The sequence below is a fragment of the Sebastes fasciatus genome, chromosome 12 (genome assembly GCF_043250625.1).
Source record: "Sebastes fasciatus isolate fSebFas1 chromosome 12, fSebFas1.pri, whole genome shotgun sequence".
NCBI classification, from domain to species: domain Eukaryota; kingdom Metazoa; phylum Chordata; class Actinopteri; order Perciformes; family Sebastidae; genus Sebastes; species Sebastes fasciatus.
In genome coordinates, this window is record NC_133806.1 from 7944951 (window position 1) to 7964760 (window position 19810).

Here is a 19810-nt window from a genome sequence, read left to right on the forward strand (position 1 = left end):
TGAAAAAGTCATAGTATAGTAAAATGGATTAGTGTAGTATGTCGAAAAAAAGTCTTAGTATAATATGTTGAAAAAATGAAAAAAGGTCATAGTATAGTATGTCAAACAATACAAAAGTCAAAGTAAACAATGTGGAAAAAAAGTCATAAAAAATGCATGCTGCAAAAAATTAAAGTCATAGTATAGTATGTCGAAACATTTCCAAAAGTTATAGTATGTTGAATTTAAAAAAAAAAAAAGTCATAGTATGTTGAAAAAAGTCGTAGTATAATAAGTTGAAAAAAAAGTAAACTGTCGAAAAAAAGTTATAAGTTTATAATTCATATTATATTGAAACCACATTGGCAAGGGAAATACATCATTCCAACAATACACAAACAATAAGCTACTAAGAAATCTTATTCATGTGATTTAACAGGTGGACACACACACACACAGCTCTGTTATTCATTAAGTGTGGTGAACTACTTCCTCACCTGGAGGATTTGCACGTGTTTTGTCTCCCTGTCACTTTGACTAATAGGCTTTTCTGGTGGAGCAGGTGGGATTCGAGCAGGTAGCAGGAGATCGTATGTCTTACCCAAAATAGATTCTCAAAACATCATCCATCTCACTTGCCCATTTTTTTTTATGTTTGCCTTTGTCTCTTGTGTAACAGCACGTGTTGGCTCTCAGTTTTCTCAAGCATCTTAATTTAGATTAACATCCATCTCTCTTTTTTCTTGTAAATTTGTGTTGTTTTTATATTTAAATTATAGTAAGGAAGCAATTTAAGATTATTTTCATTATTGATTAATCTGCAAATTATATAATAATTATAATATATAATTATTGATTATCAAAATAGTTGCGGATTATTTTTCTGTTGAAAGATTAATGAACTAATCGTTTCAGCTCTACAATAAAGCCCTTTTTATATACTACTCAAAACACACTACTCTAATTATCTTTTTTATTTTTTTCCAGAAAATAGTTTGGGATATTTTACCTTCAGTGTAATTTCCATATGATTTATTGTGTTAAATATTTATATAGTAATATATAATATTAAGTTTACTGTCTTCTCAAACACCAACTTTTAGAACAGACTGGATGATTTTATGTTGTGCTTAAAGAAAATACTTCTGAGAAAACAGCTTTGCATTTATGTGCTTATTTATATTCATGAAAACATGAGAAAAGGCTGTTTTGTTTTCATCTAAAATATCTGCAACACTGCAAAAGATATTTGAAACTTTTTCGAAGGGGGGGAAAAGTTACTATAAGTCCTGCTGAATTTTAACTTATTTCCTAAATGTTACATTTATTATGCTGAAACACACACTCGCACAATTCATTTTCCCATCTCTCACCTCTCTCCAGGTCACATTCTGGTGACGACGCTCCGCTGCACTCGCTGCGAGGCCCGAGCACCGGCGAGATGAGGCCGAAGTCGGACAGCGACACGGTGCTGGGAAGGTCCAGACTGCAGGGCCTGGACAGAGGAGACGGGGAGGACGAGGACGAGGAGGGAGTGGGCGATGGAGAGGCGGAGGAGGACGTGCACGAGGAGGAGGAGCTGGCGAAGGGGCAGGGCGACAGGAGCTCCTGAGGGCTGCAGGGAGACGAACCCAGGCTGCAGGTGGAGTGAGTCTCAGAGTCTTCCTCCGACATGATGCTGCTGCCGCCACAAGCCTCGTCGTCGAAACACACAGACGCCACTGCAGGAAGAGGGAGGGAGGAGGAGAAAAATTGTTGATTGAGATCATTTGTGATGAGAGAAAGGGGGAAGGGAGAAAAGGTATAGAGCGAGAGGGCAAAATGTAAAAGGGGGAAATGAAGGGAGACAAAGAGCAAGAAGTGCCAAAGAGTAATGAGAAAAGAAAGAAAGGAGGGAGGAAAGAAGGATGTAAAAACAGAGTGTGGTATACAAAAGATGGTGTGATGAAAGAACGAAGGAAGAGGGTAAAAAGTGATCGAGGGAAAATGAGAAAAGACATGGAGGGAAAGAGGTGGACAGTTAAAGGAAAGTACACAGTGAAAAAAGAGAGAGAGGGAGGGAAATGGATCAGAGGAGGATAGGAACAAAGGAGGAAGGGGTGAGGGAACAGAGGACAGGAAGATGGAGGGAGGATGGACAAGGAGAGAAGGAAGAAAGAGAGAGAAAGATGTAGAGAAGGGAAGTAAGGTGTGAGTATTTGCAAACGGAGATATGAATAGAACCTAGAGGACTAAACTGTCACATCACTCCCAGCGGAGGCGTTTCATTTTCCCCTGACATAAATCAAAGCACACGAAGGCACCATCCAGCGTCTGTTGTTATATTCAGCAGCTCATTAAGGTTAACTTGTAATCACAGCGTCTGTTTTGGGATTGGATGCCTCCACTGCTCTGCCGTTACCATGGTAACGCCACCCTATTTATTCCGGAGTCAACACGATGCAGGGAGCACATTTACATTTTATATCCTTCAACTGTTTTTCTTTTCTTTCTGCATGTTCAGACCTTCAACTGATCCCCAGTCCCATTCATTTTTCCCAGAGACATCGACTACCTTCACATGCACACTAATATTCCACAATTATTCCAAATATGACAGCGTTCTGAATTTGATACGGGTTAATGTAAACTGCGTATTTTGTTTGAATATTCCGAATTAGGCGTTCTGAATGGAGCATTTTCAGATTAAGACATGTGGGATATGCCGATTATAATTCTTATGCTCCTAAAACCTGTATACTGTACATGTATTTTACATGTAATAATAAAGTCTGTAGACTTGTCCATGTCTGTGGTTGGTCATATGCTGCAAAACCCCGCCCCTTTCATGTGAACGCGCTCATAGCCAGATAGAGAAACCCTGGGTTGATTTTCCGAGTTGATAACCACCGTTGTAGGACCGCTCAGCGGGATCTCGTTCGTTAGGGTTAGTTAAACCAGATAACGAGAAGATACCCTGGGTATGTTGAACTCGCTTTGTAGTACAGGCCTCTGGTGAGTAGCTGCTACTGTGAAGGTCGTCAGCAGAGCAGCGAGATGGGAAGCTTTAACATTTACTATTTGGCCTTTTATCTCGTCAGAACAATCGTCTGAGTACTACGATAAATTTCAGACTGATACATTAAAGTGGAAGAAGGAAGAATAACTGTGGTTCTCTGTACTCACTGGATATTCCGTCTGACTCCATCTTAAAGCTGGAGATGTCGTCCCCGGAAACACTGTCCCCCTCGGCGCCCACGCCGCGCCCCCGGGGGCCCATGGCGGAGTTCCGTCGTCTCTCGTGGATCTCGTCGGAGATCATCTCCAGGTTCCTGAGGGCCGTCTTGTACTCGCCTTTGGCCTGAGACAGCTTGGCCTGCCGCTCGTCCACGTTCTTCTTCAGGTTCTGGTGGGGAGACGATCAGTGAGAGGAGGATGATGATGAAGGTCGGAGAACAACGCAACCAGACTGTACAGATGCTCAAGTACAAACATTTCTCAAAAGATATATCAACTTGAAGGAAAACTCTAACAAAAATCTGAGGACGGGCCTGTAGGCAGCCAAAATCTAAAGCAATGCTGCCTCTGTTACTTCTTAGGTAATGCTAATTAGATAACAAACTTTGTGTTGCACAGCACCCACACTGATGTGAACGGTCATGGTGCTCTTTGTTTCTTTGAACGCTAACAGCTGCAATTTGTGCTCAAGTCAGAGGAAAACAACTCAAATCTGATCACAGCCTGAAGCTCATAGACTTAATACGGCATGCAGCTCACAGGGAGGGGAGGGAAATCTACACTGTAGCCGTGACATGGCCAGTCAACAGATTCTGAATGTTTGAGTATGGATATTTAACTCCTTATCAAGCTCTAGCACCGCTACATAAATGGTGGCAAACGAGAACCTCACAACCTTCAAGAGGTGATCAGTGGGGTGGAGAGGGAAGTAAAACAGCTGAGCCGCCGTCACGTACCTCCAGCTGTAGATAGTACTTGGCCTTCATCTCAAAGTAGGGCCTGTGGAGGAAGAAGAGGAGGAGGAGGAGGAGGAGAGAGAGGAGACAATTAGATCAGAGGGGAAAAATACAGAGTAACCCAGAAAAAGAGCAGTACCCACATCATCACCATGGCAACCTGGAGGAGGAGAGGGAGATAAAGGGGTTGTGATGTTGGATGAGTGAACGATGCAGAGCGGATTAGCACCCTGCTGAGGCAACACAGCAAGGCAGCAGCTCATAATTCACTGAGACTGGAGCCAGAAAAAAACGATATGCTGAACTAACTGGTTGTTAAGTTACGAGTAAGAAATGTATGTTTTATACTTTATAAAAAGATGTCACCTCGTCTGTTTTGAGTACAGAATTGGCAATATAACAAATATGGAGTTGGTGGAAGAAATATTCAGATCCTTTATTTAAATTTCCCACAAAGTAAAAAAAAAAAATACAATACAGGTACTATTTTTTAGATAGAAGTATGTAAATGTCAGCAAAATGCCAAAAGTACTTTTGTCCTGTGAGTGTTATTATTATAGATGATTATTGGATTATTATGGTTTATATTATATTTTTAGTTTGGCATTCTCTTAATCCCTAATTATATATATTTTTTTGTATTTTTTAATCTACCCTCTTTTACTGTGTTACGTTCATTGTATCGTTGTATTTTTATTATATTGATAAGTACCTTGTATTGCATTTTGCCTGAAGGGGGCTATATAAATAAATAAAGTTTAAGTTTATTGTCAATCAATGTGTAAGCAGCATGATTATAAATATATAAAAAGTAGCATTAAATGGAAATACTCAAGCGTCTCAACATTGTCCTTAAAAGGTCCATTGTGTAGGATTTCGGGGGGACTATTTGTAGAAATGGAATATAATATACATAACTGTTTTCATTTGTGTATAATCACCTGAAACTAAGAATCGTTTTATTTTTGTTGGCTTAGAATGAGTTCACTTTTAAATACTTTTTCAGACTTCTTAGTGACTCTTTATGTATCACTGCCTATAAGGCATCTGTACAGTCTCTGTTGGCCAGAGATGCCCTTCTGCCTGAAAGCATCTGTAACAGCAGGAGGCTGCCGCGGCCTTCCACAGGCTCTGAGCGATAAGCTATAGACGTGGGGATTGAGGGAGGGTCTTATGTAACTTCTCATTATTTAAATTAAAGTTTTACTGAAGGTTGAGTTCAGTTCCCCTGAGCTCCAAACACACTCGTCCTCAACAGGGAAATGAACTTCGAAGGTCTTGACAGTGCGCTAATGAAAAAGAGCTAAAAACAGGCAAGGAGATGTGATGATGTCATCTTCAGTGCTGGTCTGTACCTTCATTAACAGACAATGAGCTCAGACTGCTTCCATCTGTGTCCAGATAATAGTGTTGGTGGTTTATATATATATTTATATATATATATATAAATTATTAAAATAAATACCCTGCAGTGCAAACAATGTGCCGTTTCTTATATTTTAGCTTACTTAGAGGGAATCTGGCTGCTCATTTGCATTTTATCTTTCTATTTTCAATACCAGAATAATTTTCTGAGCTACATTGATTGTGATGACGGTGATCCGTGTTTTTTTTTCTGCAGCAGAAAACAAAACTAATTTGGATGCGTATGGACACAAAATCCAGGTGAAAATTGCTTTTAATTATCTGCAGCTTTTTTTTTTTAAAACAAAATGTGTGTATTTTTCAGTGTCAAATCAGTGAAGAACTCAAACATGTGTGATAAACAAGTGTTAATCGGTGGAGCTGCTCTGTGAATGGCAACAGTAAAAGTGTTCTATGAATAAATGGTAATTTTGCCTCTCAATTTTAGAAATTCGTGAGACATGAGCTCAGAATATATTGCGGAGGGAAATTCCTGGAGTTTCGATTAATGATATTTTAATTTCAAAAATGTCACCCAGATCGTCATTATTTCTGAGGTTTTGGTACGGCAGCCAAATCATTTCCATAATCTTGTGATGTAACAGAAAGGCATCACCTTGTGACAGTATCAGATTAGTAACCAAACTTCCCCTTTAACACCTGACTGTAAAAAAATAAACCGAGAAGTTGGATGTGGTTCTGACTGAGAGCAGGTTTCACTGCTTCAGAGAGAAGCCGCTGTTCAACTGAATAGAGAACAGCAACCTGCTTTTTAAAAAAACTACTCAAGAAAAAGTCATCAGACCACATCAGGGTTGAACAGCTGGATCTGCTGCTTGGGAAACCAGAAACCACACCGTCTGGTAACAAACGTTTCACTTCATTGGACTGTGTTTCATTCCGGTCTGGTGGAATGACGGAGACTAATTTCTAGACAGATGTTCTGAATCTCCAGGGTCTTACAATCCTCAAGAGTCTGTAAGTGAGACTAAAGAGCTACGGTAGATGACGTCATGGGATTGATGGGAATTTGGCTCATCACGCAGCAGCAGTCAGCCGTGCACGGGCGGTCTGGTTTAGAGGCTCGGCACCTCGCTGTGAACACATGCCACCAGTTTTCCTCACTAAAATGTAGCATAACTTTGGAGCGTTGTTTAGCCTCCTTGCCGACCAGCATGACATGATTGGTACACCAATGGATTACTTAGGTCTTCCAGTTTCATATGATATCTTTACTCCAGCTCTCAGGCGGTTAATGTTGTAATTTCTTGACTTTTTCTTAAAATATTTCAACTTCATTCTCAAAATCTCCCTAAAACTCAACAACTAGGTTTTACAAGTACAAATCAGCTGTTTAAAGCTGCTGAGCTCCAATATGGCTGCCAGAGTGCATGTTAATCCACTTTCTTTCCCTCTCTGCCACCACATTAATAAGCAGTAAAACAGCAGCCTGAGTCTCTTACTTGGACTTGTTGATGTTGCGTTTGAGTTTTTTCTCCAGCTGCTTCATGCGGCCGATGGCTCCCGTATATTTGGCCGCCGTCTCCTTGTGCACCAGCTCGCTTCTCGTCTTGGTGTGTTCCGCCTCCATCACCTGTAACAGCCAATCAGAACTCACTGTCAGCCACACACAGAGATTCAATATATTTTGTCAACCGCAGCCCTTCAAGTGTTCGATCAACTTTCTATTGCATTCTGTGAAAACATTTAAATAAGTGAGCAGGAAGACCATGAAGTTACACAAACTGTCCCAAAAATGCATGTGTTAATTCACACAATGTCAGCTAAATATAATTCCAAACATAGTTACTACGGTCAACCAGAACCTCTGAAAATGGAAGAAGAAGAAGAAGACCCCCCCCTCTCACCCGCTGTGTGGCGTGGTTCAGCATCTCCTGCCAGGCGGAGTCAAACTGCCGGTTGTCCTCCTCCAGGAGCCTCTGCTCGGCCAGGGAGATGGTCTCTTTCGCCGCCCGCAGGACCTCAGTGGCTCTCTGGAAGTCCTGGGTGGCCTTCTGGGCTTCCAGCTGGGCCTGAAGACACAGAAGGGGAGATCATCCGTTATCTAAACTGTTGATTCATTCGTTGTCAGTCGATTCAGTGATTAATCATTCCAGGATTTTTATCATCCTGGACCCCTTTAGTATATAGAGCATCACAGACCAGCTGTGTTGTAGCGTTTCTCTGCAGGATTTCTCTGTATTGTACTTTATGTTTTAAAGTCATAGTGGGTCATTTATGTGTGAGGTTACCTGGAGCAACCTTTTTTTTTTTTATTGGAAATGCAATGGATCCTTTTTTTAGATGCAGTAATAATAAACTTGTGCTTGTTGCTGCCTGAGGAAAACACATCGTCTCCATTATGCCTGAAGGCCTCTTTTACATCTACTGTATATCGCGGTATATTCATGTGTAGCTATCTTAACTTCGTCTTGATTTATGGAGCAGTGAAGATATCACTTTCAAATGTTCTCTATGGAGCAGTGATTCAGCTATAATAAAGAAACATCATTTAGTTACGAAACAGCTTAAATGTTCACACAACAGCTGCAAATTCACTCCCACAAGCGGCGCAACACAATGACGTAATTAAACGAGCGCTAGTCGAACCTCAAATGGTGAAAGACAGTGTAGAACACTGGATGGAAATTTGACATTTCTGTTTGTTTCATGTATTAATGTGAGGAAGGTTACATCAGATCTGTGTTGAGCGATGAGGAGACCATTGCACTTTGTCACATTTTGCTTTTATCGATACACCACCTTTTCCACCTCAGCTAAAGTTTTGAAATTATTGCCATTTCTCCTTTTCATGCACATAAAAACAGGTGTATGGAAACGCATCTAATGTCAGCTCTGCCTGAACACATCAGCTGCAGTGCTCAGAGCAAAACGCTGCAGGCCAATAAAAAATGGCTGCAGAGAGGCTGTAAAGGCTTTGTGCTGCTGCTGCTGCTGCTGTAGCCTCCAGTCTGCAACACTCACACAAAACATTCACTCCAGCTGTTGCAGACTGTGTGTCTGTGTGGAAGAGATACATAGACACAGACAGGACGAAGACACCAGCTGTGACTCATTCCAGGGGCGCAGACGTCATAACAGGTCACCATGACTGAGTTTAGACCCGTTTTGAAGGACACACCGTTATATCCTTTGATCCTCCTGTGGTTCATTTATGTTAATGCTATTGCTTTGCAAATCAAATCACAGTTATAAAAGGAACTCCAAACCTGCATTTGTGGCCAATTTAGCCTACATTTTAATCAGACATTAAAGTAGTAGCATACAAAAGTTACAAAATGTTCTGCTGCAATCATGGGATTCTAAAGTGGCATTACATTTACTGATTACAGGCACTGTTATGATCATGTGACAAAATGCTCCTGTAAATGTTTTAACTGTTGACCCGTATAGAGAGGCAAAGTCCCTCCCCTTCCGGTAGACCATCATGGGACCTTATTTTGGAAAAAATATAAACGGTAGTCAACGAAGACAGACAAATATTTTTTTGATTCCATTTGAATTGCGCAATTGTACATTTAAAACATGATTTTGCAAGTCAAGAAAGTTGCAGTTTGTTGTAAAACTGTTGAAGTATAAGTCTGTGAATATACATAATTAGGAAGACGACACACTCAAAAGTCACGTAAGTGAAGTCTCTCTCACTGAAGCTGCGATAATTGTTTGTTTCCTACTGGGATGTACTCACACCACCAACATGACTCGCTTGTTCTTTCGCTTCCCGGACGATAAAAAGACCAGGAGACGCTGGATAAAACACATCAGGTAAAATAACGTTTCATTTTATGCGTGGAACATAGCTAAGTTAGCTAGCTAGTGTTGGTGACGTTTATTGTGCGAGATAAGGGAGGTAGTTCACCGAGCGGTTTCACACAACACTAAATGATACGACAAAATGCGACTTTCTTGACTTGCAAAATGATCTCTTAAATTGTCAAACATGACTGTCATCTTTTCTTGTAAAATATCCAGGCGGTAATCTGTTACACCGGTGTTGTCACAAGTTTATGAACCGGTGGGAAAATCTCCTCACCGTGACATCCCTACTTTTAGTTTGTTAAAACCTTAAAGTTGTGAACCAAATTAAAACTTAATAATAAATAAGTGGAAGTTATGGGATTAAATTTTACATCAACCAGGTACATTTTTTGCCACTTCTCTGTCACTGAAACTCATACTGTAAAGAAGAGACCACACAAATTAGTTTTTATGAAAAATAAATTATGGGTAGGACATGCTAATGATGTTGTGATGAATCCTACTGTATGTAATGTAGATGTCTTATTTACGAGCCTACAGTCCTACTAAGGCAACACCTCACAGGCACTGAACAGAGTGACACAACCAGAGAGTGTTTGACAAAGAAGGCGTGTGTATGTGTGTGTGCAGGATGGTGTCAGCAACATTAAATTAACCCTTTCCTTACCTAAGTTGGTGTGTAAACTGGAGTTGACTTTTAACCCAGAATAAGGTCTTTCCATGTGACTGACTGAGTGAGAGAGGATGCCTGCGTGAGAGCGGTGTGTATGCAAATAAAACGTACAGCACAGGATGTCAAACTTCCCTAAAAAACATCATGTAAATGTGATGAATCCCAGTAAGTAAATCCCAGCTCACCTCTCTCTCTCTGAGAATTTGACAAGTTTTCTGAAGTTTTGAAGCAAATAAGTCGACTCAGAGGAAGAGCTCAGCGAGAAGTGGGGAAATAAATAAACCAATGCAGGCTGTATAAAAACTGCACAGGGAGACAGATTTCTCAGGCTCGGTGAGGAAAACATGAATATGGAGCAGCTGAGGACAGATTACTGAATATTAAATCAGAAGTTGATTCTACTGACCCAGTTAATGCCAGTTGAGTTACTGTACAAACTTTGCTGTTTGTTTCTGGGTTGCTGTCTACATGGGTTCAGCAAGGACCCATATAGAGACCTTCTAGATACAAATAATAATCAGGGAGTGAGTTTACTTGTGTGCATTATCGTCTGAAGCAGACTAAAGAACCTATATAATTAGTACGCATGTGTATTGATCATTGTTTTATTTACATTATACTGATGCATTCGATGCAAAGTGAGCTTTAAATACACTGAATATTTGTAAAAACATGTCAGTTATCAGCAGTTTCAATCCACAGATCCAGAATCTGTCTTCCATCAGCTCTCTCGGTCCACCTCTAGCCTGCAGACGCTCTGACATCACCACATGCTCTCCGTAATGTCATTATCGATGGTCGTCAACATGCCAGCACAGCAAGACGCAAACAACCTCTGCCTTGTTGCCGTCATGTGTTCGGCTTTGTATTCCACGCTGCCTGAGTCCGCGTGTTGACTGAGTGCTACAGAGAGCCATGTGTTACTACAGTAATGTCTCCTGTCGTCTGTGTTACTGTCCTCCCTGTTAGGCCCCGGTCGCATTAGCAGTATTTGGAACAGATATCAATGTAGGTCATTTTCTCTAACATGAAGACCACGCTACGGCCAACATGTGCTGACCCAACATCTCCTTGTCCCCCTTTCAAAGTGTCCCTCGAGCAACAAAAGTCAAGTCATCGCCCGGTTTTGTTCTCAAACAAAGTGCTTGATCGTGGCGTTTAAGAGGCTCCAGTTGCAGCTTTGCAGTCGTGTTTGCAGCTGAAAGCACCGATTAGGCAAGCTAATGCTGTTAGCATTTACCTCAAAGTACAGCCGAGACTGACTGGCGAAGGTTACTGATGAAGCCAGTCTAAGACATTAACCCAACAACTATTGGAGTAATTGCCATGAAATCTTTTTCAGACATTCCTGACCTCCAGAGGACGAATCCTAATGACTTTTGTAACCCCCACTGACTTTCAGTTCCTGAGAGGATGGCGCCAAAAATGAATTCCTGTCAGCTTCAGTTGTACCTTAGTATTAATGCTGATTTGCATGCTGATAGGCTAACGCTAAGACCAATGCTAGGGAACGATGGAGGGAACTCATTAGTCGCGTTTCCATTCAATTGTCAAGCTAAATTTTAAGCAACCTTTTGAAATATCGCATAAAAAGAAATGCTAATTAGGTGTGTTTTCAGCAACTGGTTTGTAAAACTACAGCATAGTTTGGTCAGAAGTTGGCGGTATAGGCTATGCATGGCTGTAAGTAGACGTTGCAAACTGGAAATAAAACAAGTCGGCTTGGTCATCTAACCATCTATGAGAGAGGTCTTCAGGAATTAGTTTCAATTGGGCAAGTTTTAATTGTTATTTTCATGTCAGCTGGTATTGTCCATGTTTCATGCTATCTGGAGACAAAGACAATATAAGTATATATCCGAAAAGACGCCAACAGCAGAAACAGCTGATCAGTCATGTTCGCTATGTCAGAATTTATTTGGCAAAAGCTTTTCAAGATTCCATTTAACGCATCAACTCTTTTTCAACAAAAAGGCAAAAACCACCTCAAGCGAGCATTAAAAAAAAATGTTTTTCGCAATTGATGATGTCTTATCAAACTTCGCCGTTCAATACCGCTTTTCTAATGCATGTTGACATACTAACAAATTATTTGGCATGCTAACCATCTACCTGTTAACATCTGATGTCTGTAGGTATGTTAACATACAGTAGGTACAGCTGAGGTTGTTTAGTTCAGCTTAAGGTTTCAGACAGTAATCGGGGTCTGCATCAACGCCGTCACCGTGGCTACCGGCTGCATCCCATCATACTAACAACCTGTACCTACACTGCAGGCTGCTGCTACACGCCTACACCAATGTCATCACCATGTAGCTAAATAACAATATGATACGCTTAGCAGGTTTTGCTAAATAACAGCATCCATGTTGTTTATAGACCCGGCTTGGGTGACAGCTTCACCTTTCTCTTTACCACTGTTACCACCATGTGGAAACTAAAGAGGAAATGATGAGGCTGATTATAGTTGAGATCTGAGAAAAGATCTGAGTTGTATTTCCATCTGTCACCCATCTAATGATTGCAGCCTCTCAGGGCCGCTTGTGCTTCACAGTTTTAGTCTTGTTTTCCTTCCCTACCTCCTCCTCCTCCTCCTCCTCCTTTCTTGTCACGTTGCCCATGAGAAAGCCATCCAACACGTGCTCACTCCCTCTTCATCCAGCCCACCCTCAGCCTCCCTCACTCTGTCAGCACAAACATTAAGCCCTCTGCTTGGTCTGCCTCAAAAGAAAATCAAGGTTAATGTCTTCCCAGTAAACACTACCCTGTTTAAAATGCAATCCCTTTACCGAACTTCATTAAAAATAAATCGCACATTTAGCTGTAACCGGTGACCAATATGGTTTTGGTACTGCGTATTCGTTGAAAAGCACAACGTTTGGTCATGTTTTTCATGGTTGAGGAGTTTTATAAGTGAAACCAAGATGCACAAAGCAAAAGGACGACTGAAGCGAAGCGTGTCGGATTTTCAGAGAGAGACTACAGAACAAATGAAGCACAACAACAGACAAACAACTGAATACAGCCTGAAAATAAAGCTTCAGCTGTTTTTTTTCTCTCTGTCCCAGTTTTTCATTGCAGTGTCAACATGTCCACTACAGGCAAGTAAAACATCAATGCGGTCATCATTCAGCTGCGTGAAGGAGAGGATTAAAGAGGGAAAGAGAGACGAGTGGAAGGAAATAAAAGATGCAGAAAGTAAGATATGGATGAATAAAACATGAAAACGTCTCGCATTGTCGGCTTACGTGCTGTAACTTATGTATGGAAGTCATGTGGCAAATCAACTTTGACTACGAACAGCGGTCTCCTGGGCAAAAGACCTGTTTTGTGACACAACCATCCACCCCGACCTCCTCCCTACACAGTAGGAATGCTAATAATCAACTGTTAATCGACATTAAGCATCTAGCTAATTGAGCAACTAGCATCGATTAACACTATCGGTTAAACGGTAAAAAGAAATATTAACAATTCATTAAAAAGCTGAGCAAAACTCGGAGGAGGGGATTGTCACTTTAAGGAGAAAAGCTGGCCCACCTTAAGAGAGAGTCGGCTTTGCAAGATACAGGAAGTTGGATCCCGTCTTGAGCTGAGGAGTTGTGTCATTTATTCACCGACAAATAAACTGTACACACGCTGCTACAGCTACGTTCACATCAATAACGCCATTAACAACCTCACTCACCGCCGCCACACGCACACACAGTCTGTCGGACACTCGCCAAAGTTACGCCGCGCTGACAGACCGTATGTGTGTGGCGCGAAGCCACCGGCAACGCTAGAGCTGCTAACGTAGCACAAACACACACACTGTCTGGAAGGAGTCCATACTATGGAAAACAAACCAGTAAACAAAAGTAGACAGGAGAGCAGAGCAATTTCTCTAAATACTAATCTTCCTTTACTCTCAGTGTGGCTTCACAGTTCACAGCGTACGTCACTGCTTCTTCATTTTGGTTTGAGTTTAATCAAGAAAGGTGTCGGTTCCACAGCGGGCCAGTTCTGCTTTTAACAGGGTGTGAGTGCTGCATCACAGTGTGACGAGAAAATATACCTTCAAGTGTCTCATTTCTCTATTTCTGGTATTTTAGTTTCCATCTCTTTTGTCACTCTTTCCTATTATCATCCTCTCTCTCCCTCTTCCCTCCATCAAACAGTTTTTCCGCCCATCAGTTTCTCTCTCTCCTGCCCTCTCATCTCATCTCGCTTCAACTTTTTCTCCCCCTCCGTTTCTATCTTTATCCACCCGTCTCCTTCCATCCATCTCCATCGTTCGCTACCATCCCTCCCTCCATCACATTCTCCCTCCTCTGTGCTGTTAGTTTCTCTCTCCCTTCTTCATCTGTCACTTTCTGTATCCCACTTAATCTCTTTTGCTTGACGCATTTCTGCCTCTCTGTCTGCCTCTTTTACATCTCCTTCCCTCCATTTCTTGCCTAATCTTTCCCTCTACACCTCTCTCCATCTCTGTTCTCAGCATCGTCTCTCTCGCTCCCTCTATCTTTCTCTCATTTGCTCAGCTGCTTCATATTTTAATCACTCTGCATGCGGCCCATGAAATTTTCAGACAGACGATCCTCCAGAGGGAAAGTGATGTGTAAGTAATGCAGAGCCTCAGACACCGAGCTGCGATTCCTTCTCCGTCTCAGGGAGAAAAGGCAATTTGGCTCTACAGGCGCTTCAATTATTCAAGAGAGCCTTAAACAGAGAAAACATGCTTTGTTAGCTTATCAACTCAAAGAGAAGAATTGGAAAAAGAAGGATGAAGGCAGGAGGAGGAAAAGATGGAGTGAGCATAGTTGATTAGACTTTACCAATCCTGATATTCACTCCGTCGATTCTTAACAAAAGAAATTCCTGTCATAATATTTGAGTAGGAAAAGAAATTAGAAAATATGTTGAAATAAAAAAAAGAAAACATCTTTATTTTAGCCTCATTGGGAGAAGATTCATATTACAGGGGGACGTGGGCAATGAAATGAAACATTTGTCCTACTAGTTGTTAACTAAATTCATCTTCCGTCTCAGCATTAAGGCAAAGCACAATTAAATCACGTGACATAAGCCACCAGAACAACTCATATTAAATATTAATATAAATATTAAATAAAAAACTGAATATTGACCACGATGTTCTTGATGCTCATTTGTATATTTGTTTGTTTATATATTAATTTGTCTTTTTATTGCAAGGTATTTGCCCATTACTTAACAACATGTGTCGCTGTTACTATTCTGATATTTTTACATGTAAACTATGTCCATATAATTCATTCAGGGGTCATCGTGGAATAAAATAATAAAAAAAAATCACAAAGAACTCAAACTGTTTGCTGAGCTCATGAGACTCAATGCCCAAGACTTCTGAGATATTAAAGAGTGTGCTGAAAAAAAACAGCTAGTAAACTGAGACAATAATTATTACTGGTGTAGGAAGAGAAACTAGAATTACCGCCTCACAGTTGTTTGCCTCCGCCAACCAGTCAAGTTGTAGTTTACATCATTTACGTCTATCCAAAATGTCATGACATCATTATTTTATCCTGTTAGACATTTGTGTGAACCTGTCATAATTAGCCTGTGAATTCTTGAGTTACGGCCAAAAACGTGCTTTGTGAGGCCACAGTGACCTTGACCAAAAGCTTATCAGTTCATCCTTGAGTCCAAGTGGATGCTTGTGCCAAATGTGAAGAAATTCCCTCCAGACATTCCTGAGATAGTACATACGGATGGATGGACCGACGAACAACCCAAAAACACAATGCCTCCGGATACAGAAACAAGTTACAAGTATGTACAGAAGAATGTAATAATAGCCAATCAAAAATTTGATTTATATTATCTCTGACTTCAGTCAAACACTCATAATGGCTTTCAAAGACTATTATCGGTCAAACCCCAGCAGAGAGAGAGAGACAAAGGAAGACAGATGGGAGGACAGACAGAGAGGACAGTTAGAAGTGTCATCATCAGTCAAGAGCTGTCGAAGAAAGACGTTCTGAGGAAATGAGCCTTTAGATCATAAAAGGCTTTCCATTGACCTTCACATCGTCACCATGACGATAACAACGAGACACGCTCACAGTTCAAAGTGTGGAAATGAAATGCACTGCCACGTACACACTTCTGCTTCCTTCCTCCAGGGAGAATACCCATCTTTACATTCATGGTAAGCAGTAACTGGAGTGCTCAGAGGTACCAAGACAGACTGATCCAGGGGGAGACAAGTTGTCTAGTGAGTCCAACGATTCTGACTAATCCTAAATCTAATCCTAAATCTTTGCCACAATTAACAAAAGAGAAGGTTGGAAGGTTGGAGGGGACAGTATCTGTATTCAAAGTGACCTGATTTGGCCAATTTTCCAGGAAATTGGATTATCTATATCTCAGCTCCGCGATCAGGTCTGGTAATTGTTTTCCTCTAAAGAAGAAGCACAATCTGGGACAATAACGTCTATTACGCACGGCGGTTAGACGCCATGCGAGCGCTGCAAACGTGGCGTCCTTTCTGTCCCAGCATGCCCCACTAGCCCCAGCCTTCAGCAAAGCCACATTTGATGTGCCGTGTATTCCAGGAGAGAGGTGAACGAACTGCGACTGGCCTAGATACTGTATGTGAGAGAGCTTCAGGGTTGAACGAACCAAACATGACTTCAGCAGCAGGGAGGCAGCCTCAGCCTCTGATGTCCTCTTCACGGTCTTTAATAGGGAAATTAACCCAGATACGTCCGGGCTTAGAAGTAGGACTGCTGGCTTCAAAGGAAAAGTTAGCGCAAGGTTTAGTCCGCTGGTACTGGTGTTTTACTAAAAACCTGATTATTTTAATGATGGCAAACAAAGCTTTTTAAGACTAGAAAATACAATTTACATATACAAGTCTCACACAGGGACTGTTAGTGAATTGGCCGTAAGGGTCGGGTAATGCTAGAAAAGGACTCGTTCGTACGACAAGTTGTCTGACCTCGTCAGAAGGCGAAAGTGTTGCAGGTGGAGTGAAAAGCCAGCCGCCATATAGAGGGTCGAAATGCTATAATCGTAAGTAAGTAAATAAGGGGATAACTGCACACATTTTCAGAAGTCTTTCTCCCGGAAGAGTCAAAGTGTTGCACTCGTTTGCTCACATCAAAAGTGACAGAAATGGTTGTGTCAAAAATGGCCAATCACATTCCATAACTGGCAGAGGCAAGAGGAGCGTCCAATAGTGGACATTGGTGACACCATATTTGGTCCATAAACAGGAGAAGTGAATCTGTCTTTACCCCAAATTGAATGTTCTCAGTGAGTCATAGTCAAAAGTAAAAGGAAACCCGCAAAGCACTGTCAGAGCCGCTCCAACGATGTGCCTGCCAGAGATATTATGCAACAGCTGACAGGCCAGTGGCATCACAACACACAAAACAAACACACACAGCATCCCAGGTGGTCAATGTCAAACCAGATGGCTTCGACCTTGCAGCAGCTTCCTCTGCCTCTCTCCCCTAAACCTCCATCTCCATCCATCTTTCAGTCCATCCATCCATCTTTCACTCCACCCATCAGCAGCATTCCCTGTGGCTAGTGTCTGATGTGACGTGCACTGCCTGCCAAAACCCGGAGGGAGGGAGATAAACAGAGAGAGAGAGAAAGGAAAGAAAATAACTAGAGAGAGAAAAAGACCGACCTGAAAGCAAGAGAAATAAGTTTGATTCATATGTAAAGAAAATGGATATATGTAAATAAAAAAGCTTTCGTAGCTTATCAGCTGAACCATCTATTGGTTTAACCCCTTCTGTTAGAGTATAAACTGCAGACAGTTACGAGACAATGGTAGAAACTCGTCCTTTGACTAACCTGCCTGGACTTATTGTCCCGTTGGAGCTTGCTAACTGACATTTAATAAACTCACTGGCTCAGGGAGCGTTTTCCTTCTTCAATAACTGGACGAAATGAATTGATGTACAATCATGGGAACAAAATGTTATGATGGGGTCTAGACAGCACAGCACCAAGGAAATAGAAAGAAGATGGGACAGCTATTAGGGTAGAAGTAGAAAATTGCATTTGGTATACTGTAGCTACAACTGTGTTTTAAATGTAATTATTTGTTTGCCTCGTTTTGATTTTGTTGGCCCAGCACTCTGCCATATTGCCACACCCACACCCCACCCAACCTCCTCATCAGCTTAGCATCCTGCCCCCCAACCTCACCCCTCCACTCAGCCACAGTCCCATCTGTCTGATGGGAGAGGATGGGAGACTACAGAGGTTCTGGAATTCACTACTGACACCCAGCCAAAACAATGACATCCGTTAAGTTAAGCATGTCTTTGTTGCTCTCTCTCACTCCATCCTTCCTCTCCTGACTCACAGCTTTCTATTCCTACCGCATCAAATCTTCCCTTCCAAATCTAGCGTATCGTCGTCTGACCAGCTTGGATTTGCTCATCGTTCCCCCCCCTCCTTGTCCTGACTAATCCCCTGACGTCTGCTCAAACTCAGGCCACCGTCACGGTCACGGAGGACAAGCTCACATCTAACATCTGAGGACGACGAGCAGGAGGTGGTCGAGCTTAATGTCAACCCAAAAGAGCACACATTTTTCAAGATGTGAAATGAGCCCAGGGTTTAAAAACAAATCCTATTAACACGCTTTGGAAAGTGTTTTGAGATGTATTATCTTTCAGGACATTCTTTTTGTTTTAATATATCACACTGTACCATCCTCTCCTCTCGAGTAATATTCTATTCGCTTGGGTTGAATGTTAACGGTGCAAAGACTGCTATCCAAACTGTACTTCATTCTGATACTAAAATGGGGCCAAAATTTGTATATTTTGTTTTTTTCTATGATTAGTAGATTCATTATTTGTTTGATAAAAAAGGTTAAAAAAATATCTTTATACACAATTATTTAGTTGCTGATTCAGTCATTTTTAATGACCTATGTATACAATGTATTATACAGTTTCAGAGTAAAACAACACGCTTTCAGTTTGCAATACAAGTTTTTTGATGTACCTTGCTGGAAAAAATGAATGAACATTTGAATAGTCAGAACTGTAACAATAGTGATGTCAGTTACATTTGGTTGTGTTGTTTCGGTATCGGCCAAGAGAAGCAGGCAATTATCTGTCAGCGTATCGGTTGAAAATGCATAAGCTGCATCTCTGTCTGAAACTCAGACAAAGATAAAGACTATACTGTATCTGTGTGCATTTTTCTTCCTCATCTTCCAGGAACCAGATTTGTCTTGCATCGATGCGTCAGACTTGTTACAAGAAATCCCTTAAAAATCATCATCCCATCTGCAAATTTGCTCCACGCTTGCTTCATCCTCCATCCAAATCATGTGCATTCTTATCTTGAACTCAATCTGCCTTACTGTCTTTCAAACTCCAACTCTAAATCCTCTCTCTCTCAGTAGGCCTCAGCTAACCTGCAGACTCACAGTGTGCTGCTGCCGGCTGAGTGGGCTGCTGGTTTAAATCAGCTTCTGCAGCTGTCACATCGATGAGGAGGGACTGAGTCATCCACTTTCACTTTAATTCTCCATCATAATACAAAACCAGTATTTAGAGTACCGCTATTCACTGCTGCTCCGCTCAATCGCCTGACCCTCATACTAACTACCCTCAAGTGATTCAGCTCCAAAATAGAAAAATGGACTACCTACAAATAACAGAATAACAACACTTTCACAAACTGGATTGACATGTCTGTGACTCTGTAAACATGCTACAAAAATGAAATTTAAAACACTGAACAATTTGATTTCCTCACATACTGTATTAGCAGTGAGATTCAAAACACAAAAACACTCCAACATCCTGACTGCCTTATTTCCATCCCCAGCCTTGAGTCTTGGGAGGTGAGGTGGAATGAAAAGTGAGCCTGATGCATACTTCATAACGTTAAAAAAACACTTCTGCTGAAGGTTTAACTTCGGATACGGCAGCCCCGCTCCGTCCCAGCGGAGTCAGCACTTAAAAACGTGCGTCTTTCAAGCGCTGTGCACTCAAGCGATCGCTTCACGAACTTT

At 41.5% G+C, this 19810-nt stretch overlaps 1 protein-coding gene across 1 annotated transcript in view; it reads right to left on the reverse strand.

Annotated features, from left to right (window-relative positions):
• The window catches only part of sh3bp5b (SH3-domain binding protein 5b (BTK-associated)), a 39957-nt gene that overhangs the window by 839 nt on the left and 19308 nt on the right, over positions 1 to 19810 (reverse strand). The window contains exons 4-8 of the mRNA XM_074652957.1: positions 7205 to 7369; positions 6800 to 6930; positions 3933 to 3975; positions 3145 to 3364; positions 1353 to 1700 (exon numbers count right to left, since the gene is read on the reverse strand). Of these exons, the coding sequence (XP_074509058.1) occupies positions 1353 to 1700; positions 3145 to 3364; positions 3933 to 3975; positions 6800 to 6930; positions 7205 to 7369 (907 nt within the window). The remainder of the gene's footprint in view (positions 1 to 1352; positions 1701 to 3144; positions 3365 to 3932; positions 3976 to 6799; positions 6931 to 7204; positions 7370 to 19810) is intronic.